The sequence below is a fragment of the Cyprinodon tularosa genome, unplaced genomic scaffold (genome assembly GCF_016077235.1).
Source record: "Cyprinodon tularosa strain WSP-4 unplaced genomic scaffold, ASM1607723v1 ctg959, whole genome shotgun sequence".
Taxonomy (NCBI): domain Eukaryota; kingdom Metazoa; phylum Chordata; class Actinopteri; order Cyprinodontiformes; family Cyprinodontidae; genus Cyprinodon; species Cyprinodon tularosa.
The window spans coordinates 120,072-144,138 of NW_024039739.1; the positions used below are offsets into that span (position 1 = coordinate 120,072).

General features: G+C 37.1%; 2 protein-coding genes across 2 annotated transcripts in view; one reads left to right on the top strand and one right to left on the bottom strand.

The window, feature by feature from the left end:
• Positions 1–1,132: 1,132 nt before the first annotated feature.
• elovl8b (ELOVL fatty acid elongase 8b) lies at positions 1,133–7,960 on the top strand. Its single transcript, XM_038275443.1, has 8 exons — positions 1,133–1,454; positions 1,542–1,599; positions 3,018–3,205; positions 5,659–5,739; positions 5,859–5,915; positions 6,015–6,129; positions 7,182–7,309; positions 7,401–7,960. Exons 2-8 carry the CDS (start codon positions 1,542–1,544, stop codon positions 7,563–7,565), a joined length of 792 nt encoding a protein of 263 aa, XP_038131371.1. The 5' UTR covers positions 1,133–1,454; the 3' UTR covers positions 7,566–7,960.
• Positions 7,961–8,621: 661 nt separating this feature from the next.
• LOC119776824 (zinc finger protein GLIS1) overlaps positions 8,622–24,067 on the bottom strand; it is a gene marked incomplete at its 5' end in the record, with an annotated part of 70,684 nt that continues 55,238 nt past the window's right edge. The window contains 4 exons of the mRNA XM_038275441.1: positions 8,622–9,728; positions 9,820–9,975; positions 10,668–10,804; positions 22,766–22,925. Coding sequence (XP_038131369.1) covers positions 9,592–9,728; positions 9,820–9,975; positions 10,668–10,804; positions 22,766–22,925 — 590 coding nt within the window. The remainder of the gene's footprint in view (positions 9,729–9,819; positions 9,976–10,667; positions 10,805–22,765; positions 22,926–24,067) is intronic.

Below are 24,067 nucleotides of genomic sequence, written 5' to 3' on the forward strand. Positions count from 1 at the left end.
GCCGAGGCCGTCTGGGATTCAAGGAGACAGAAGCAGAGATACAAAAAGAAGCAGAGATAGAAAAGGCAACTGTAAACCAGCTCCACAGGTGGCCTGTCCAGGAAAGACACATCCAGGCAGAGGAGCTCCGAGTCAGCTCACATTTTATGTCAGAGATATGTTGTGCATGATTGTCTTCTATGAAGGTATAAAGAGGCCAAACCTTTATCTCTATCATAGACATTTTTGTTCTAGATTTTCCCAATGCCAGATCACAACCAACATGCTGCAGGTTTTTAGTACCAGAGTCAGAGCCATGTCAGAGGATCAAGAACCATAACGCATTTTATGTGTTCAGGACATGAGCTATAACTGCCTTATTTACTGCGTTTAGCAGCTTGGATCAGGGAAATCAATTCATCCTTATCTTGGCCCATAGATGCTTAGTGGTCCAAAGTCGCCTTGCTCTTTCGTTAGGAAGTCAAGGTCCCAGAAAAGGCCAAAGGCACTGTAAGTCACTTGGGATTAAGGGTGTCGTTTAACCGCTGGCATCAGCCAAGTGTTTTTTATGAAGTCAGAATTCAGTGCTCCTGGTTTAATAATTATTATACAGTGTGCTTGAGAAATGGCCTGGCCAAATCTCAACAACTATGAAACATGGTGAACCAGAGGAGACACACCCACCCAACAATGTGAAACCACAAGCAGTGTGCCTCTATCCCATTAAAAACACAGTTGTAGAACAGTGGGTGGTTTTCATTAATTTTACATTGATTTAAATTAACCAAAGTCTCAGTTGGATTCATTTTAATGTCTATAGAAAGCCCAAAGTATCAGGATGGAATAGAAGAAACTTTTGTTCCTTCATATAAATCTGTTTGAAGGATATGAGCCATAAAATCCAACCTGTGCTTTTGTGACAGGTGTTTTCATAAAATCTTTATATTTAAACATGTAATTATATTTTTTAGTTGAAACAGCTTCACATAGAGGCAATCAGTTAAATGATGCCATGTCCACACAATACTTGGGGCGGGGGGGATGATTTAATTAAATAAATGTCTGATTTTCTGATATTGAGGTCTAATTATTGCGTCCTTTGTAGCATATTGATTTAGAGGAAACAGCGCCCTCCAGTGTTCTAAGACTGCAATTACCCGCTGCCTGTTGAATGTGAAAGAGAAGCACAGGAAGTGAGGTTGTCATGGATAGTATCTCCTAATTACATTGGAACGTACATCTTTAGGAGATTTTTACTCCTTCGGCGAACATTAAAGTGGTGTTTCCACTCAATACATCAAAAGCTTCCTTTTTGTCAAGACGGTACTTCAGCTGATGTCGTGTTTTTTTCCGGTGATCACGCGAAATCCAGGCAGCGTCCAAAGGTCCTCGAAGGGAGTGAAGAAGGGTGTTCTCCTACTGAGAGAACCGGGCTTACGAAAGTGATCTGAAGTGATCTGATCTGGGTTTGCAAGGTGAGTATCAGATATCAATGTATGTTTCAGGTGTAAAAGCAGAGCTCGTATTCCCCTCACCTTTAATCTGTGTTTTTATGTGTTCAGATGGCTTCTGCATGGGACAGTGTCCTCTCTGTGCACGAGCGGATAGTGGAGAATGGAGGTAGGGTGACTTATCTTGGTGCAACTTTTCCATCCATTTTTTATTTATTGTCTATTTATTTTTTATGCATGTCATGCAGCAAAGGAAATGAGTCAAGATAACCGGATCTAAATGAGAGCTGCATATATGCTCTTCAGATTGACTCCACAACAGTGCTTTGTGGCTTTCCACATAATTTACCTCCATGACACTCATATTATCTTGTTAGTAACATTTTTCAGAGTAGATCCATGGCAGTGTGAGAAACAGACAGCCATTATTTGCACTGTTTAGTTTTTTTGTTCTTAATGTAACTTTTGAACATGTTGAAAATTGTACAATGTTGGTTTAAAAGGCTTATTCAACAAGACAATATCTGTGGTCTTCATTCCTGGCAAACAGATGCAGTTTTTCACAATGTTCTGTCTGTTCTGGCTAGACAAAGGCTTGCACTATTTAACATTCTAGAGAAAACTGTAACTGTTTTCACATAGAGCTTCAGAACTACAGACAGTTTGGTATGAACACAGTGATGATGAATAAAATAATCCCCATGCATAGTCAAGCAGGAGTGTAGCCTGAGTGAAATGTTTTTGTGCAATATTTGAACCCCAGTCGGTCTCGGCAGATGGCCGCTCACACTGAGCATGGTTATTCTGGAGGTTTCTTCCTGTTAAAAGGGAGTTTTTCCTCTCCACTGTTGCTACAAGCATGCTTACTGTGAGAGATTGCATTTGAGTCAATGAGTCGATGCAATCAACTGGTTTTCCTTAGACAGAAAAGTTTGAATTCATTTGACTGTATAATCTGGTGAACTGTAAAGTGCCTTGAGATGACATGTGTTGTGAATTGGCGCTATATAAATAAACTGAATTGAATTCAATATATAAAACAAAACAAGCAGGTTTTCAGGCTTTATAATGTAGGAATAGATTTTTCCCACCACATACAACCCTGATAAAATAGTTGTTTGTTTATTAGCAAATCATTTCAAAACCTCTGTTGCACATAACAGATATCCTGTTATGTGTAACAGATAACCGAAAAAAGGGAACAAATACACAAACTTTCTTAAACTAAAGCTTTCTGGATTTTTTTTTTTTCAGATTCAGTTTAAAGCTTTAGGTTTTATTGGAGTCCAGTACTTTTTAAATATTTACCAGCTCTGCCCTGAAAAATCTCTACAACTCTATATCATAAAGGCATGCTCAGAGTCTTCCTGAGGGTCACATTTATGAGCTCACTTATCTCTGGACACTTTTATAGTTTTTTTTTTATTTGATGCATTCCTGCATAAAAAAACAAAACAAAAAAAAACAAAAAAAAAACAAAGCAAATGTTAAGACCTAGTTTGACTGTGTTTTCTCATTTTTAATCAAACTGTGCTCAAGAGAACAATTGTGCTGATGGTTCTGATTTGTAGCTTTATCGTTTTCCAGACAAAAGGACGGACCCCTGGCTGCTGGTTTACTCCCCTGTCCCAGTGTCAATCATTTTCCTGGGTTACCTCTGTGTGGTCTGGGCCGGTCCACGTCTGATGAAACACCAGCAACCTGTTGATCTCAAAGTGGTTCTCATAGTTTATAACTTTGCCATGGTTGGCTTGTCTGCATACATGTTCTATGAGGTGTGCCTCCTTACTGTTGTTATAGAACAAATCTAACCATTTAAGAAAAAGGCAGAGGTTAAAACATGAATCCAATCAAATGTCAACAGTTATCTCCATTCTATTATATTAAATTAGACTAAACTTGAATTAGTAAATTAAAGTTTTGTATGATTTAGGGAATTAGCTTGTAAAGTGGTGAATACAGTCAAGAAAAAATCTGTATATCCCTTTAAATTGTTTGTTTTTTCTTTGTTGTTATGAAAAGGTTACACATTAATATCTAATCTCATATGTTTTCTCCTCTGGAGAAGAACTTCCTTTAAGTCACAAAACATTTTCTTTAGTTACCTTCTGAATTATGATGAGAAGCTGGCATGGTTAAAGTGAAGCTCCTTACCAGGGTTTATGTAATTGGCTGTTTGTTTATTTATTTTTTTACTTAAAAAAAAATTCATTGGTGGAAAAAAGATGATAAAGATATATGAGATATATATATATATATATATATATATATATATATATATATATATATATATATATATATATATATATATATATATATATATATATATATATATATCCATCCTTAGGTCAGTATATAATATTAGTGTGTATCTGTGGACACCTGGAACCAAACCCCTGTGATATACATGCTTGAGTATTCATGTGTATAATAGCTTAACAAGGTTTCTCCATATGCTCAATAGCAGGTGTGAGTGGCCTCTGACTCGCCCTGCAGAGCCCAATGGCTGACATAGAGGCTTTCTGATTCTACATTTGAAGTGGCAAGAGTCGGCTGTATGAGCTAATATAAAATGTTAGGGTTTTTAGGAGATTTCTCTAATCATGTTCAGTTTGATCTCACGATGAACTTACACAGTTTTGAAGACTAGTACCTCCTGCAATAGAATGGATGATTTCAAATTCCCCTTTATGATATCAAATCTACCCTGAATTTAATGTTTCAAACACACATGTATTCAAATTTTTATTCATCTAATTTACAATGTATACTCAGGCTTGATTCCAGAAGAGGCTGGGGCATAGTAGGGTAGGAGCTCACTGATCAGTTGTTTGGTAAATCAGGTTGAGAACTGACCATTGGGTTCTCGCCTTTTTTGTCTTAGCAAGTTTAAAGTCTAGCAGCTTTGCAGCCCCTGATTCAGTCACTGTCTGTTGGAAAACACACAGAAAACCCTTAGTTTTATGGAAGAAAGTAGCAACTGTAGTTTCTAATAAGAAATAAAGCTTATTATATCACCTGAGATTTGAAAACAGTGGTATTGTCACTGAGTGCAAAAAGACTATTCATATCCACAGCAAGTCAGATTTCAATTTCCACAGCAAGACTTGTTTGAGCACTGAAGTGCTCCATGTTTGAACTCTGACACATAAACTGCTTTAATACCAAAGAACAAGAAAGGTCATTTTACATCTACTGAATAAATAAGCCAAAGGAGATTTTGGATTCTATTCTTTGAAGCGATGGCTTAAAACTGGAGCTTATCTGGGAAGTGTCTTAGTGGTATGTCTTCAAGCTAATCTACGTCCTCTGGCAGAAAAAAACAGCAGCATGTTTAGAAGAAGATGGATTGGGCATTGGGAAAATCTGGAACAAAAACGTCTATGATAGAGCTAAAGGTTTGGCCTTGTTATACGTTCAAAAAAGATAATGATGCACAACATATCTCAATTTATTCTGATGTTTGGGTTTTCAAGGAAGTCCTGAAAGATACTAGTGGGACCATTATGTTGTCCCAGTTTGAACTTTGTTGATTGCTTTTTTTTAAGAAGGAGGTTTGCCAAAGTCAAGGATTTTCTCTTTAACTGTAGGCCTGTGTCCTAGAATAACGGGCTAACTGCTTTTTGGTGTAGAAATCCTATTTGCTGCAGATCATAATAGCAAAAGGTTAGTCTAATAAGATACTAAAGATAATTGCCATGAAGTAATGTTAAGTAGACATTTTATATGTTTTTTAAATTATTTTTGGTTTAATATTGAGGAATCAGAGGATATTAACTGATGGCTTATGATATTAGTAAGAATGTTTTCTTATTTTCTAGTGTGGTGTTGTTAGAAAAGGCCCGATAAGGTAATATAACTCAATCAGAGAACTAGAGTAAAAAAATATATATATATTAGAACACCTGAGCCAAGTATTACTAACCAATGGTTTACATAAACCTTTAACAAAAGCAGCTAGAAGAGGAATATTTCTAACTGCACGCTTATATCAGAGATTTAAGGTACAGGCAGAATTCTTTTTTTTTATTTCTGATGTCAGGTTGGAGATACATGGTTAAGTTGTGTAAAATTTCACCAATACTCTTAGTAACAAAGGTCAACAATGAACAATGGTGTCTTATAATGAACTGATTTTATGCCCTTCTTCAGACTATTAAATGATTTCCTTTATAAATAAGTTGCATCAGCTGCTCTCCTATCACTTCTTCCAATCTACTGTTTTCAGTTTCTGGTCACATCATGGCTTTCAAACTACAGTCTGCTGTGCCAACCTGTGGATTACAGCACCAGTCCGCTGGCCATGAGGGTAAGGCTCGATACTCCTGACACTAGTATGTGTATCTGATTCTGCTCAATGTACATCCAGCAGAGTGATTAAAGATGACAGGGATATTATTCAACCAGAAACATGTTTTTTTTCTTTAGATGGCAAGCGTTTGTTGGTGGTTTTTCTTCTCTAAGGTCATAGAGCTCAGCGACACGGTATAAATCATTTCTTCTCGTTATTCAGCGTGTCATCTTTTAACTGTGTTTAAGTGCAATATTGTAAACACTAAAGCCTCCTTTTCTCCTCTTGAGCAGTTCTTCTTCATCTTGAGGAAGAAGGACAGTCAGCTGACCTTCCTTCATGTTTACCATCATGGCACTATGATCTTCAACTGGTGGGCAGGAGTCAAGTATGTGGCTGGAGGGCAGTGTAAGTCAAGCTGTCATTTATTTTCATAAGATTTATTTGATTGATCAAGACAAAGTTGAGAATATGTCTGAATTCCGAGGACGCCATTGTAAAGTGAGCAGTTCTGTTTTTGAAGGAGTTGCAGAGATCAACATTCCTGGTGCAGGAAATCACAACTTTTAATCGTGCTCTTTAAACATCTGGCATTTATGTTAGAGCGAGTTGGGGTTAGAAGTCATGTTTGCAATTTATCATAAAAGAAAGCGGGGATAAAACATGCTGAAGATGGTACTACAGTCAGATTAGACTGAAATCCTACTGTTTTACCTGAAAAAGTTGTGCCATGGTCGTGGCAGCATCAGGAAGTGGGAGTGCTTTTGATTTGTTCATCCTTTTTTTAGGCTGAAAAATACTTTAGCAGAGGTTCACGAGTAGGGCAATAAGCATAACACCCAAATCTGCTCTGTCCCTTCCGCCTGTCTCATCACCATGGGGAGCAGAGACTTCAGCCGCTCTGCCCCCCGCCTCTGGAACTCTCTACCACCCCTACTTAGAAACACGGACTCAATTCTCCATTTTAAAATGCAACTCAAAACTCATCTATATAAGATTGCGTATTCTCTTTAGATATTAATTTCACTGTCACAGCCTCTGTATTTTTTTTAATGTTTTTTGATTTTGTTTCTGACATTGTGTTTTTTTAAGCTTTTTGTACGGTGACCTTGAGTGTCTAAAAAGGTGCCTTAAAAAAAAAATACTAAGTTTCAACTGAATGGTGTAGATTAAATCATATTCCTGTGTTTCAGTGTCCCATTCAAAGTAATAATTTGGGAAATAACTATTTGGCAGAGAAGGATGGAGCAAAAATATGTCTCCAGATGTGCAAAATTAATAAAAAATGTTATTTCAGGTGGGGCTGAATAAAATGGACTTTTAATTCAACATATTTTAATTCAACCTAAACATGCATCACTTTGCATTACGTGGGTATAAGTGTTTCATTTCATGTAAGGCCACTCTTTTTGGCTTCCAATCTTACCTCCACATTTTTATTTCTGACACACTCTTTGCAGCTTTCTTCATTGGCCTTGTAAATACCTTTGTTCACATCATCATGTACTCTTATTACTGCCTGGCTGCCATCGGCCCTCATATGCAGAAGTACCTTTGGTGGAAGAGATACCTCACCTCTCTCCAGCTGGTTAGTTGCTCCACACTGTTCTGATTATTGTTGTTGCTGGATGCACAATCACAGTATCTCTAATTTAATCTAATCTCATTTGCTTCTTCAGGTGCAGTTCCTGCTCTTCCTCCTGCACACAGGCTACAACCTTTTCACTGAGTGCGACTTCCCAGACTCTATGAATATTTTCGTGTTTGGTTACTGCGTTACCCTCATCATCCTGTTCAGTAACTTCTATTACCAGAGCTACCTCCTCAAGAAGAAGCAGAAATGAGCCATCAGCAAACTTCAGGCTGAAAGTGCTGAACTAAGAGGGGCCAAGCATCCTCAGTGGAGATCTGCAGTATTTTCCTCTGTCCACTAGAGGGCACAAACCACCCACAAGTCTGAGTTTTTTGTTTTTGCTCAGACTCCAAAAAATGATATAAACTGTTTGAATCCTCACTGTTTGATTTTTATTTTCATAAATGACACTCAAATGGTTGCTGTAAACAAACTGTACATTTTATACACAATAATATTATTAGTAATAACAATAATAATAATAAGAGGCTGGGTGTCTCTGCAGTGTCAGAGGACTATTGAGCCAGTAACCTCTATCAGAAATAAATTCAAAAGCAAAAAAAAAAAAAAAAACACTTAACACACAAAAAGAAAATAAACTTTTTTCCTCCACTCATTAAACCATCACAGCAAAATAATATATTTTACACTTCAGTCCACAAAAAAAATGGAAAAGATTAAAGAAAAAAGAAGAGAGTGAAGAGAAAGAAAAGCTGTTCGGACGGTGCACAGATCTTGGCGTTTGTGATACTTGAAGTTCATACATTAAGACTGAAGATGAAGTTGGATTCTGCTGTGATTAGTGGAATTCAGTAAAATGATTTGCTCAGGTACATTTTTTCACATGAAAAATTATTGTTTGCTTTGTTAATGTACATTAAAATATCTCTGCGTACCAAGTGGTTCTCCTGGTTTTTACTGATGCAGCTGCAGATTGAAAAAAAATATAGAGAATGAAAAATATATATTTACATTTTATTTATTTAGGCATGGTTAAGCTTTTTCCAGGGTAACAATATACTGGTAGAGCTGCCTTTAAAACAACATTTACTCATGGTTTAAATCAAATGATTTCTTTGCAGCTACTATATCATTTTGCTTTGATAATTTAAGTGAAAAAAAAATCACAGTTTAAGTACCCTGCGAAGTATCATGACCCCTTACTTTTCTTAGATTTGTTAAGTTATGAAGAAAAACAGAAAAAACATTTTTGTAAAAGACCGACACAAAGTAGCACATTTTAGGTGGAATAAATATGATGCATGCTTTTCAAATATCTAATCAGAAAAGTGTGACAGTCTTCTGTAATGCGTAAACCTAAAATCACTAACCGTTGGAGCACTTTCTACAGTCATTGGTACAACTCTTGGTGTAATATGTTCTTTTTTTAAGTTTGAGGTGAAGTTCTGTGAACCACTTCTATTCAGGATTTACCAACGTTTCTCTATTAGATTTAGCTGAGAACTTTGACCATCGTAAGACATAAAAAAACTTTGGTCTAAACCATTATGTTACTTTTATGGTTCTCAGTTTAGGGTGGCCCTGCTGTAAGGTGAATCTCTGCCCCAGTTTTGAATCTCTTTGCGCCTCTAACAGGATTCTGTTCCCTTCATGATCCATCAACTTTAACAAACTTCCCTGGCCATGATGATGAGCATCTTCACATCATAATGCCCCCACTACTGTGCTTCATGATAGGGATGGTGTGCTTGAGGCTATGCAAAGTGTTAATTTACTGCCACAGAATAAAGCCTTTAGGCCAGAGGTTATCTTTGTACTAAATTCTCCAAAAGGTTTGGGTCTGGACCTTCTTGGAAATGGGAGAAATATACTTTAAGTATGTGTATCAGGATAAAAGGTTGATGACAACAGCATGCCTCGCATATGTTATTAGCTATGCATTACTATGTCTCAGTCTTAAACATAAAATCCACACAAAAAACTGTCTGATGTTGTACCATGAGAAAATGGGGATAGGTTTTAGGGGTATGAATACTATTGCAGGGTTTTATAAGCAGTGTATCCTGTAAAGAACCCAAAAGGCTTTTATTATACCTTACAATGAGGGCAAAAATGTTTAAGGGAAATGGTGAAACTTTTTTATTCAGCTGGTTTGTGTGGTGCAAAAGTCAAAATGATGAAAAGTAGGTATTGATATGAAAAACACATAAATAAAAACAGGAGGTGGAGATGCGTTCAGTGGGAGTAGTGAAGCCTTCCCTGCTCCGGCTCGCCTCTTATGTTTCCGTGTAGACTGATGACATGTGGCTCAAGCTGCGGTCAAAGCTGCCAACCTGGAAGAAGATGCTGTCGTCTGGGCTGGAGGAATACTGGCACCCTGCACCCCCCTGCAGCTCCTGGGTAACGCTAAATCCTGGTCCAAATATTATTTTATATCAGAAGATGTTAAGTGGACATCAGTAATTCTTGTATGAGGATTAGAAGAACAAAAACATAATATTTACCTGTAGGTCCAGTGTTGCTGGTTGACATGTGAAAGCCATTGTGTTGATGGGGGGAATAGGTGTGAGCATCTCCTGGGACGTGGACGCCGCTGACTGGTTGCTCCACCCTATAGGAGTCTCCAAAATGGAAGCAGCTCTGAAAGCTGGCTTGGTATTCTAGGATAAAGGAAGGGAGGAAATGATGGAAACCAGACTTGTTTAGCGGCCGCAGCATCCATTCTACAGCTGATTGTTTCTAATGCCAGCACCGTCCGTCTCAAGCTTCTAAAGCTTCTCACATCATTACAACGCTATATTTGTGCCTGGGCAAACTCTGCCAGCCTCATACTGTGCTACATTTGTCCCCGTAGCCTCAGCCTCTACTCAGGAACAACCGCAAGAGTCTTGATAATGGGAAAGAAGCCTCTCCTGCAGCACTTTTACGCAACTCCCAAACCACAGGGTGGTTAGAGAGGCGGCCGAGTGGAGATCTTTACAGGGAAAACAGTGTTCAGGACATTTGGGGAAAAAGCTTCTGAGTGACAGCTGAGACGGCTAAATGCATGAGCCAGCATTTTGTTGGCCAATCCAGCAATGGTAATAGGCTTCCGGCATGTGGTTCCAAACTCTGATCTCTTTTTTTTTACCCTAGCAGCACTCTGACAGAGCCGCAGGGCAACACCAGCCATCTAGGAGACAACTTCCTCTTACTGCGGGTCTTTGATGTGAATCTGCTGCTATTTGCATTTGTAAACAATTAGGAGTTCAGAATTTTAAAGTACCTGACCATCGAAGTCTAATATACCATAGGTAGCATTATAGCACAGTCAATATCTGTAAAAAGTTTGTAATCTTTGGGTTAACTTTACCATCAGAGGCAGCCTGATGATGGTGGTAATGTGGGTAAGGCTTGTGGTGAGGGTGACCATGTTGTTTCTCCTGTGACAGAGGAGGAGGAGTCCCAGTTGCCTTTAAACCCGGAGACAGAAGAGGGCCTGACACCCTGCTAGGAAAAAACAACAGAGGACGGGTCAAAATAAGCTAGTTTTTTTCCCAAAACATTCAGAAATCTGCAATAAAAAGTAGGAGCTGAATGTCGGATTGAGAACAACACGGGAGTCGACAAACCCAGGGGAACTGAAACTGATCTGAAGATGTTGCCCAGGAAACTGTCCAGGCATGATGATATTTAGGCTCTGCACTCGTAATGACCCCAGTGACCTTTCTATGAGCCAACTTAAAGACACCCTTACAGTTCCCTTTTAATACTTTTATATACTAAGCTAATATCACAGTGTGAAAGGAATTCCCTTCTATGTTAACTTATTAAAAATATATTATTTCTCACATCATGTCTGCAAAACTGAAATTGGAATCTGTATTTCTTTAATATTTTAAGTCAAAGTAAAAAAAAAAAACATTGTTTAAAGCTGTGAAGGTTAAACTGTTAACTGAGGTATAATTTATTTAATTCAACATGTTTTCTTCTATTTTATTGTTTAATTCATGTAAAGCCCTCTGAATAATCTTTGCATTGAATTGTGCTTTATAAATAAACTTGCCTTATCTAGCATTCAGTAATTCAATTAAATCAGTAAAAGTTGCATACATTACACACAGACAATAATAACTACACTTGAAAATAGTAACTACAAAATTTAGTTAAGGAAAATTGAATATAATACCAGACAAAAAAAGACTTATGACAGAAATGTGATCCTATTGGAAGGTGTGTCCATATATTATACAGAATATGCACTCGACAGTTTGTACCTCATTTTGCATGAATTTCTTCATTATTGTGGCATAAAGGGTGGGCGATAAGCCAGATACAGCTAAGAGAAGTGATTAAAAAAGTTGATGTTAAACAGTTAGCTTCGGTAAATGAAACAAACCCAGATCTATACTCAAACAGAGTGCCTTCAGACTGAGAAAATTCAGCAGCTACTTACGACTGCATATCAGGAATGCCAACACATAAACTGCTGCTGCGTTACTACGTGCCGCAGAGCTGCAGAGGCATATGGTTTGCAGTAAGCTCTGTAAGATCGTGATGACAGAGTGTTGCTGGAGGCGGCTGAGCCCTTAGATGACTGCTGGCCTGGCTGGAGCCCACTGCATGACCTAGTGCTACATGCACGAAGCCTGTCCCACCCATTCAGGTGCCGGCAGGGATTGGAGCAGGACGTTTGGCCGGTGAAGAGAGAAGGTCATCTCAAACAACAGAATAAGGAACTTTAAACCTTTGGTGCCAATAGTGAATTTATTTCTATCAGTTTGAAAATGTTGCCTGAGGCTAAACATATATTAATCTCTGTCAATAGAGATTATTTTGAAACTGTAAATGTTTTCTTTTAAGAAAGCAGATGGCTCTTTTATAAGAGCATATCTTTAATTAATTATCCTTTTTCAATCAGGATTCCAACCTGAGAGGTAGATAAATAACATACAGTTATGTATGTTGTACAGTTTAAATGTTAGCATTTAACAATATAATTGGAAAATTACTTTATTTATAAATTATTTAAATTTAGCAGAAAACATGTAATGAACATAGTGATGAATTAGATTACTTACACAAAATAATGAAGTGATAATGATAATATTTATGCTAAATTTGGCTCTGAGGTATGTTTATGACACCATGAACTGATAAAATTGTTTAGTATAATTTAATTATAAGAAACTTTAATCGTCTGCTTTAATCCTGCATTCTGAAGATGATAAGAAAATGTTATTGTCCATGTTGAAAGGCTACTAGCCCAGGAAGAAGCAATTTTCCAAATGATAGCTTGCAAATTCCCACATACCCTGTAGTGTGATTGAAAGCAAATTGATTTTTTAAAGGAGAAGTTCGGTTTTTAACACTTTTAGCCCATTTTCTGTAGTGTCCAGGATGAAATCGAATGATCGACACCAAAATTTTGACAATTGCTCCTGTCTCTGCTTTTTGGCTCATTTAGAATCCACCCCTGGCTGCTTTAGAATGGCTTCCATAGAGCATGTCCGATAATGTCCTTAAAACAACCTTAAACGTTCTTTTTTAAAATATGCTACTCACCGGGTCGTCAGCGCTGTTCATTGACGTTCCAAAAAAAGTTTCGTAAAGAAAAAACGTTCCTGTAGTGTTTTATTTAGCATTTTGTAAATCCCATTGAGTTCTGTAGGAATAGTCAATATTCCGCTGCCACCGGAAACGGAAATGGGGCCTGTTTACACAGTTGTAGTCTTTTCGCTTCACTCTGTGTACTCCGACGTCGAGAATCAAGAATCCACCTTTCGTATTCCATTTTCAGAGTTTTTTAAAGTGTTTAACAGAGACGTTAGCACCTCGACGTCGGAGTACACAGAGTGAAGCGAAAAGACTACAACTAATCGTAAACAGGCCCCATTTCCGTTTCCGGTGGCAGGGGAATATTGACTATTCCAACAGAACTCAATGGGATTTACAAAATGCTAAATAAAACACTACAGGAACGTTTTTTCTTTACGAAACTTTTTTTGGAACGTCATTGAACAGCGCTGACGACCCGGTGAGTAGCATATTTAAAAAAAAGAACGTTTAAGGTTGTTTTAAGGACATTATCGGACATGCTCTATGGAAGCCATTCTAAAGCAGCCAGGGGTGGATTATAAATGAGCCAAAAAGCAGAGACAGGAGCAATTGTCAAAATTTTGGTGTCGATCATTCGATTTCATCCTGGACACTACAGAAAATGGGCTAAAAGTGTTAAAAACCGAACTTCTCCTTTAAGCCATGATGATCTTTGTCACAATTTTAGAAAAGAGGGAGCAGAACCGTGTTGTGTTTATTCTTTTTACTGAAAGGACACTTGTTTTCACAAGGAAAGAAAATTGGGTTTAAAAAGCAACATCTCAAGAAAATTAAAGCTTGGGCTCAAATTGGTCCAAATGGAAAGCAATCCTAAGCATACCATCGACTTACAAAATGACGTAGACCGTAGACAACAAAATCAATATTTTGCTGTGTTCATCCCCTGATGTCAGCAACATAGACTATATGTGGACAGAGGTAAAGAGGTCAGTAAGCAAAGCTGTTAGGTGGAGCGGGCCAAACTACACTAGTTTTTGGAGAGAGGCCAAACATTTGACCAAAGCCTTTCAGTTTAAAAGGCAAGTTTACTAAGATCATCTTTATCAGTGTTTCCCAAGTGGGGGTAGACATACCCCTTGTGGTCCACCAGTGCATTGCAAAGGGGTACATGAAAATATTTTATTTCTTAGGTAGTAAAATAAAATAGGGCTAGGATCTGTTTTGCTTTCTGATGACCCAACTGAAACATTAAACAAGCTTTTATCAACCAAAAAGTAAGTTTTTCTTCTATGTTTGAATTCACCTTCAGCTTTGACACACATCAAACCAAGTAGAGGAACAGACTGGAAGTAGAGAACATCCTGGGATCAGCTGTTTTTCACACTGAGCTATCGGAGCTCAGCAAAGCAGCTCAGGTGTTTTGATGAAAACAAAGTAAAACTAATTAAGTCAGTCTGAATATAATTTATTTTTAATTTTTTGTGTATTTTGTTTCAGATTCATTGAGTTTAAATGTGATTATAAGGGAGTTACTCTGTTATGTTTTTATTTAGTATTTATTTTGATTCCTTCCCAACTTCCAGGCAACATATTTATGTTGCTTTTTTTATTTTGGGTAAATGATAAGAATTAACGGCTCAAATTAAATTAAAAGATTAAGTAAAATAGTCTTGATTATTTTATAATCAGTTATTGTACGTTCCACGTTCACAATTATCAATACCTTTGACTGAGAGGGGTACTCATGGTACGGAAAAAAATGCCCAAAGGGGTACGAAAAGGTTGGGAAACACTGACTTAAATCATGTTTGGAATCTAACAAAAGTTAAGAAATAATTTTTTTGCTTATTAATCTGGCTTTCTGTGAAAACGAGGAAATTACAGTCCAACAGCAATTATATTTAATCATATATCAGATGGTAAGAGTTCAGCTTTAAACATATTGTTTATAAATATCTGTTTTTAACTTTATGTATATTTATGAATATTTATCTTATTGTATTTCATATAAGTATTCAAGAAAATCAAAGACCCACAGAATTTCTACTTTTATATGTGTGTGTATATATATATATATATATATATATATATATATATATATATATATATATATATATATATATATATATATATATATATATATATAATTTTTTTTCTTCAGTAAAAAAAAATATATATATATTTATATATTCTTCTTCCCTTTATGATGATAAAAAAGTTGTAGTGCAACCTGCTGAAAACAATTGACTTCAAACGTATTAAAAACAAAGGGATGCTCATGTGGCACCTTGTCCGACAGCAGCCCAGAAGAAGGTAGCTGTTACCAATCTTGACTAATTCATCTGTTGGCACAGACCCAGATCACAGCAATGTGTTCCTGCAGAGAGCAGTGTTCCCCCAGGAGCTGCTGTCAGCGCAAACTCAGGAAACAGTTATACCGTTCATATTTTTACAAGCTGCCTCTATGTGCAGCTAAAGTGAATCATAAGCTAATCACTCCCAGCTGCTCCATGCCCTGATTTTGCTTGTTTGGCTCCGCTAAAAGCGACTCAGGCTCCAGGTATGAGGAAAATCTTTCATGTGCCACATTCATCTATCGCTTGAAATTCATTCTTACTGATCGTCCTGTACTACTAGGCTTTTTTCCCCCTAAGTTGGCCCACCCACTAAAGTCGTCATGGGACAACAAAGCAATTTGATCATTGGCCTTATGGTTTGCTTAAAGTCGAGTTGGATGATGAGTTAAATGAATATCAGGTTCAAACTTCATAGCAGCAAAGGAACTCTAGAGTGAAATATCTGTAATGCAGGGCCCCGGCATATTTATCAACATGTTTATAATTTTCAAGGTTTATTTATTTTACATTTTTCTTTATATCTTTGCTAAAGAATACATACCATAATTAAACTAAAACCCTGCTATAACCATGAATGGATTGACAGAAATCTAAATGATAGATACAATTCTATTCATCTTTTATTTGAAAAATTGCATATAAGCATATTAGTGGGAAATTATAAAAAAAAATATCCATTCTGTTACAAATGAAAGACTATATATAGAGTATAAAAATCGCAACATATTTCTCATATCCAATTTATTTTTTATATCAAAGCAAGCAATATTCTGAGAGCAGATTCATTCCTTACTAAACTAAATTTCTAAAGATGACCTGTAAAGGTGAAAAAATCTTTTGGATTCATTTCAAAGGCCTCCAAGAGTAAAACGTGCATGCTTTAAAACACCAAATGCATTTTCTCAGCATAACAATAAAAAGAGCAAGTGCTCTTGTACTTAGTTATGCAGGTGCATATGTCATCTAAATATCACAAAGGATTTCATTAAAAAGAAGTTAGGTTTGTATGAAGGGATAGATGAGAAAGAAGAAGACCTGAAGATTCATGAACCGTGGTGCTCTGCTCCTCATTCATCTTCGTTCACCTGCAGCTAACTGTCCCACTTGGGAATGGGGATCAGACTCCACAATCCCCACCAAAAAACCCCTTTTCTGCCTTCTCAGCTCCCCCTTTGGAGACAATGTTTAAGCCTCCTTGATGGATGACAGAGGTTGCTTTGGCACAGATTGGTGGGAAAACTTGTGTTTCTGCTTAGAGAATTAAAACAGTGCTTTGGAGAAGGACAATACAAATCTGACTGAAGCTTAAGCTAAAGCTAAGTCAGCAATGCATCCTTTATGGAAGAGTAGAATAATATCCTGAGCTGTTATAACAGAACCCAAAAGCAACAGATGTCCAAACTACAACCAAAAAGATGCACCTGTATTACACGTGTGCGATTGTAATTTATCAGATTTATACATTTTTTGACAAATAGAGTAAATCAAGTACTTATTAGAATTAAGTAGAATGTTGTACTTTGTATTTTTTTTAAATTAATTATTTTATTAATTTATTGAAAGCTGAACAAAACCAGCTAACTTTAACAAACTTCCCTATAATGAAGTTTGATGAAAATGTCAGAACGGTTGGTCCTCTCTGGAGATATAAAGCTTAGTGCTGTTGTGCTCACCCTCCTGCACCTCTTGCTGCACACTGCAGGTCAGCTTGCTTAAAGAAGTCTTTAATTATTACCTTGCATAGAAAAGAGTCATTGTGGACACCCGATGTGGAAACTAAAAGATCACCACCTATTACTCTTGATAGGATTCTGCTATTTTTAACCAGTAGGTAAGTACTAAGCTGCATATCTGTTAGATCAATGTACTGCATATTGCTGGATTAGCTGATAATATCTTCTTAATATCAAACGCACCATTTATGATTAGGTTATGAGTAATTTCACAAGGAATGGGGCTGTCACATGGGAAAATTCAACATAAAAAAAAATTAAATGTTAAATTATAGAAGCAGCAGCAAGGATGCATCACAATTGTTGTGTATATAACATTAATTTTCTTTTTTGTAGCATTTTTAATCATGGCTATCCCACTGTGAGGATCGAAAACTGAGTAATATTGACGTAGCTGGTTAGACTGTCATCCTTTACGTCCATTAGTCACATCGTTTTTTAATGGATCTAAAACTCAGTTTATCTCCAGACTTTCACTTTTGCCTTGTTGTGTGGCTTCTCACCTGTTTTTAGAGAAGTGTTTTAGAGGCTTGTCTCTAGGGTTTCTGATTGTTTTTGAGAATAATAACGTAGATCTTTGTGTGTTATGTTACAACAGAGTAGAGCAAATAATGCTTCATATTCTGCAAAGAGGTAAGTCTAAACTGCTAATAAAAATGTATGTTTTTGTAGGTCTTTTATATTTTTAGCTGCTGTTTATTCATTATTTTCAATTATTTTAAGTCATAGTTCACTTTAATTTTCTGTGATGTACCATAATGCAGCTGTATTTTTCCTTTTATATTGTTGGTATACCTTGGTCTCAGCAAGCAACCCAGCACTAACTGAGCAACAAAACGAGAGGTAAGCCACATGTTGCCATGATTAACCTTACAAAATGTTTTCTATTTGTTTTGTAATGCTGATTCTTGTTTTCAGGATCTTTGCAAAGATAATGGCTGAAAAACAGACGGCGCAAGCTCATAAAGGCCTCCCTTCAGCACAGGGGCTTAATGTAGCTCTATGCTGCCACTTTAATTCAATTAGCCTGTGTCAATCACTGCTAAGGTATCGCACCACCTCAGACTAATATTTACACAGGGGCTCTAATATCAATAACTAGGTGAAGGTAGTGCTCCCTCCTCCCCCCTGCAATTATATAACCACATATGGCTGTAGCAGTGAATGACAACATTTACCACCCATCTCAGCCGCCCAGGAGATTGGGCCACGCCAACTGCCAAATCCATTCTGACTGGCATAATCTTAATTCTAGCCTTAGAAAAATGACTGACTATATTGACAAAGTGAAAAGAGTCTAAATGGGCCATTTGAGCCAAAGTAAACACATTTAACCATGAGGTTAGAAGCTGCCACACAAGAGGCAGCTTAAGTTTGATCATTTTTCTCTAAATGTTTAATGTTCTGCAAAATCTTTTGGGAAAAACAAGTGTGAGGACTGATTTTGATTTTGGCAGAGGGCCAAATACCCAAAAGCTTTAAAACATGTAAATCCAACACTGCTCTTCCAGGAAAATCTAAGTTTTATGAGGTTTTCTCGTCGTTTGACTCCACAGCCCCGCCACCAACCATGAAGCTGTTTGATCATGAGATAAGAACTGGGCTGTCTTGTAAGCACATCTGAAACGTGTAAGATTAAAAGATGCTTGATGATGCATGTGAAGATGTTGGATTACCTATTTGGGGATTTAGGTTAAACATATGTAAGGATAAAGGGGGATTCTCCCAAACTAACGTGACCGTGGTCACATGTTCCTCATCAAGAAATCCAAAACAAGAGGATCCATGTCTTAAATCCAATATGTCACCCCTCCTGTGTAACTCGGTATCCCCTTACTCAGGTCCTTTTCACTGTCCTTGCGCTGGTAATGGTCCATGCTCTCGAGAAAAGAGATGCAGAAACCACAAGGTAATTTTGACAGCGTTCTCCTCCTACTTTCAAGGCTTGAAACAACACACCACCTTCCAGATTCTTCCAGGCTGTTCCAATTTTTACGCAGCGCCTGCCTCACTGTGATGTTTGTGCTGGATGTTAAGCCCTCTGCTGTGCCTCACGATCACAAGGAGTCATGCATATTTCCTGGACTACCACATGTAAACTCACTTCCCACTAAATGAACGTGCAAAGAACAAAAAAATCCTGAAGCAAGAAAAATATCGAAAATGTGACAGTTAAGGTATGGCTAACTGAAATAATAAACATAATAGGAAAAATTCTCTTTTGCATATTTCTTTTTTATAATAGTCTATCCGACCAGGTGTTTCTACTTATTTCTAAACCATAAAAACAAAACAAAAACATCTCTCTGGTTTTATGCTGCTTTCATTGTACAGTTCATGCTAAGCCTCTGACAACAACCAGGCTCCATTTCTGTGCAGCGCTCACTCTCTAGGGAAATCAAGTGCGCTAATGGGAAGCACGCCGAGCCAAGCAGGTACAAGAAAGGGGAGGATGGAGCATCCTTTTGGATCTTAGTTTGACCTCCCCAAGCTTTTGTTCCTATCAGTGTTATATAAAGCCTGACTAATGATACGAACTGAAGCTGGAATTACATTTATTAAATATATGTAAAACTTACATCTGTCTGCCCATGGGATATAAATATAGGGCAGATTTTTTATATATTTACCAAAAAATATAGTGTTTTTACTTTTTTGAATATTATTAGTAAACATCACAAATTAACACGGCAAACACAATAGTTTTAAAGACACAGACAACTTAAATATTTATTAAACTTTACTCAAAAAAAGAAAAAAATTGGACTTTAAAGTGCTTGAGAAGATATGTGTTTTGAATTGGTGCATTGAATATTTACCTTTTAGCATCAAATGGTTACTGTAGATTTTCGGATGTAAATCTGACATACAGTATATCTCCTGTTTCTCACTATCTTATTCAAAAAAATTTTAGTGCTGTGAACTTATTATCTCCCAGAAACCAGCTTCAATTGTTCCAGTTGTAGGTTTTCTAATTGTGCTGTTATTTCTATGCTCTTGAGAAAGAAAAAATGCTTTCAGTTTAGCATTTTCTGACCAATTTACACTTTAGGACCATTCAATCCTCTTGCCTTGTTTTTCCGATGCTCAGTTTCAACTTTTGCAAGTCATCTTCACTTAAACATTTCAATGCCAAAATGCACTGCCATGTGACTGATTGATTAGCTTCTTAGGATTTGTATTAGCAATTGAACAGGTGTACCTAATAAAGTGACCTTTGGGTGTATTATAAGTATCTTTCATTGCCTTGAAAAAAAAACTGCCCTCATATGCTTTCATTTTAAGTTATGACAAAGACCATTTGTCTTTTATAATGCTATAAAAAATACAGTTTACTGTTTTTGTTGTTTTCATTTGGCTAATACTGTTAGATAGCATGACAATCAATAAAGCATGAATCCCTGCAGGAGATCAGAACAACATGGATCCTTTGGCAGGAAAGAGCCTGCTGCGGAGAAAAAAGATAAAACTGTCGCAGAGCTTGATTTTGTATCCTCATGCATCCACAAATTGGGTCCACCCCAAAACAGAGTCGGTCGTGCGTCAGTGCTGACCTTGTGGTGACCGGAGCAACCCCTCTTCCCATGAGGGGTGTTCTTAGAAGCCTCATGTTTGTAGAAAGAAAGCCAAACTCTTGTCTCAGCAGGACCTTAAGGCTTTGGCCTGATGTGATACAAGAGGGTTACTGTAGGCCTTGATTCAGGATGAGGATGTAGTGATGGAGGGAATTTATGAAGTGTTGCTGATCCTACCGATTTGTGAAGCTATTTGAAATCAGACTTTAACATATGATGAAAGATGACTGTGTAATGGACTATTTTGGCCACAAAGTCCAGAGTCAATCCAAGTCAAAATGGGACTCTGCTCTGCTTCAGTTCCCCTGCTGAACTCAGGACTCCAAATGGACTTGAATACACACAGTGACAACTGTACCACTTGTATAATTAATTTTATAATTTGTTTTTTTGTTAAATTGGTTAATGTTATTAATATTTCTGCAAATTGTGTTGGAGCTGTAGTCCCATTTTGTGCTTTGTAATAGATTAACATTGTATAGATTATTTTTTTTACCTGGTTTACCCAGAACACAACATTAACATTTTGCCTCCTGACAGAGTCTACCAAGTCAGAACTGAAGCATTCTCAACAAAAGACTCCTAAAAGACTCCTAAAACATAAATGGTCATCCAACACAAATGGGTCGTCCCATTTGGGTAAAACTGCAAAAATTGCTCTTAGCAGATTGTGATTTCTCTTTACGAACTGTTATATAAGGGATGGTCAGAAGCAATTAATCATTTGTATCAGGAGCGGGGAAAAGTGTCCAGAATTTACTTTTTCGAAAATTCTTTATGGATTTTATGCTGTTTGGCAGCAGAGCTGTGCCGATTACATGTGAAATGAGCAGTTATGGTTCCAAGTATTGCAGAATATTCCACTAATTAAGAACCATTACTGTACACTAATTCTGGGATTTCCTTAAAGATGCCACATTTTGTAAAAAAACACATGGTAAAAGCCAACAATGACAAAACAGATAATCTTTGCTGTAATGCATTAGGCCTTTCTGTTAGCTGCTGAAAGTCTTGCTCTCTACTGTAGACTTCCTTTGAGTTATTTTTCTAAATCCTCTTTACAGTCCATTAATTCATAACACATGATTTTTCTTTTTCTTCATTCTGTAACACCAACCAGGGTGTTGTTGGCAGATAAAAACCACCACTGCTGTGTTTGCAGATGCAGGTAAACTAAATAAGGGATTTGTTCAGTTTCTGATTGATTGAAGACGTACAAGCAGTGGTGGGATTTCTATCCTTGTTTGGTGTCCAGCAACTTTTAAGTTTCTGAATGATTCAAGAAATTCTCAGAGTTCTATTAATTATCAAATTATTTGATTCTGGTTTGTTGAAATAGTGACAAATATAAAAGTTGCAGGAAGATCGACCTCATAGAAAGTTTGACAGCCCTGAATTACCGGTACCAGGCTGACTTTATTGTTTTGTCAAAACGTGGAGTTCACGATTAAACTGGAGTAAAAAAATTACAGATGGAAAGATCAGTGCCTGTTGGTCAACGTGAGTTGGATGTTGTATCGGTGTGCTAACTTCAGAGTGAATAAAGTAATAATAATAGAACATTATTGATCTTACATTAGAGAAATTTACCTCTGCATTTAACTAACTGCATTTTACTTTTACTAGAGAATGTATTTGTTTGTTTATTTATTTTATTTACTTAAGTACCGTTTCAAAGCACTTTTTCCACCACTGCATAAAAGTCTTAATCAACAACCCACCTGGTAATTCTCTGCGTGTGATTCTTTTTGTTCTCTCTGTAAAACTTTATCCTTTGAGTCTAAAGTTATCTACCAAAATATTTCATAAATTACTGGGGAAATTAAGCAATAAAAAAAGGGAAAAAAAATAACATGAAGTAGATATAAATTAAATGATGCTTTGGACTTCCTTTGGCTGCCTGGTCTCTTTATTGGTATTGCCCATATTGTATTTGTAGTAAACTTTTGCTTCAAAGGGTTTGCTACATAACCTTTGAAATGTGAAATCCTGTAGAACATGGAAAGTGAGTAACTTTTGGTGATGCATACAAGTTTTTGTTTTTTTGTATCTTTTTCCCCTCATTATTCAGGAAAAGCTCAGTCTTTCTTTTTTTTTTTAAACAGATTAATGTTTGGATTTCCCACCCTGATGACACGTTTATAATTCTTTTACCCCTAACAGTGACCCACATTGAGCAAGTATGACGCATCTCTGCATCTAGAGTTTGTTTCGCATCCCCCGGGAGAAGGGTGGAGGAGGACTTACCCGTCCCTTGCTCCATCCACAGATGCCTGAGGGGACAGGTGATGAGGACTGCCGCGGTGCTGTCGGGAGGGCAGGTCGGTGACGGAGGCAGGGTTGGGGGTATGAGAGAGGAGCTCCATCGAGGCGCTCTGATGGGGGTTGCTGGAGCCAGCATACAGGCCTGAAAGACAAACAAACTTAATTCAGTAAACGTGCCAAATAAACTCTAGGGCTCTGCATTCTCTCTTTTCCTTTGACCAAATTAAAAGCCATTTCATGGTAACGGGCCTTTGTTTTGACAACCCTCATCCAATCACTGAGCTTTGCAGAAGAAAATGTTCTTTGTTTGTGCTGTTTGTAATTTAAGGTACATTGTTTGTGCTGCCACAGGGACTTGGCCTGGTTCCGCCTTTTGTTATTATCCAATAATCAGCTAAATTAGAACATATATTTAAACGCTGAAGAGGAAAAGTAGAACCTTTAAAACATAACAAAGATTCTGTATTACATAAAGAAAATATCAAAAAGTTTCATTTAGAAACGCTCTGTTTTAAGGTTATTCAATTTATTGTTTTTGGCGCAGCTGTGTTTTGGGGGAACCATTATTTTATACTCAGGCTCCATTTTGCCAACTTTTCTTCTATTTCAAGAGGAAAAGTGTTGTTAAGTAGAAATCATTCTGCAAGCTTAAAGCTGTCAATATCAAGTTTCTCTCAATGTTTTTCTCCAATAAACGGCTCTTGCCCAGTTTTAAAATCCCAGGGTGACATCTTGAAATCTTCTTGTTTGCTCTGGCTTAGAAACTTTAAGCCTAAAGATGCTCATTATAAAGGATAAAACAGTGAAGTTGGAACCCTCAGATGTTGGGCAATTTTACCTGAACATATTTTTTCCAAGATTCCTTTTTATTCTTTACCGCTTTGAGCATACCTTTAAGATTTACTTGGACATTTCTTCCAACAAATCTGCTCCGCTGCTTCTAAGCTTTCAATAACAATAATTTTCCAGTAGTTCAGTTTCATCAACCTATAAGAAATGTTCCTCCAGAGGCCCGTTTGGCCAAGAACTTCCCACTGCAGACACCAAGTCTTGTTAGCATTGAATCAACTTGATCAACTCTTTCTCTCCTTTCACTGTAAATCTCTGGTTTCTTTCATGGTATGCAGTAGGTGAGCCCTAACTGTCTGGAACGGTTAAACTGTGACTAAAAAATGGGAGCTCAGAAGAAGTTGGAGAGAAGAGAAAATTGCTCCTGGTTTTTGCAGTTTTCAAGCCCAATTGTTCTCAAGTTGTATGCACCCTGCAGCCTGATCTAACGGCACA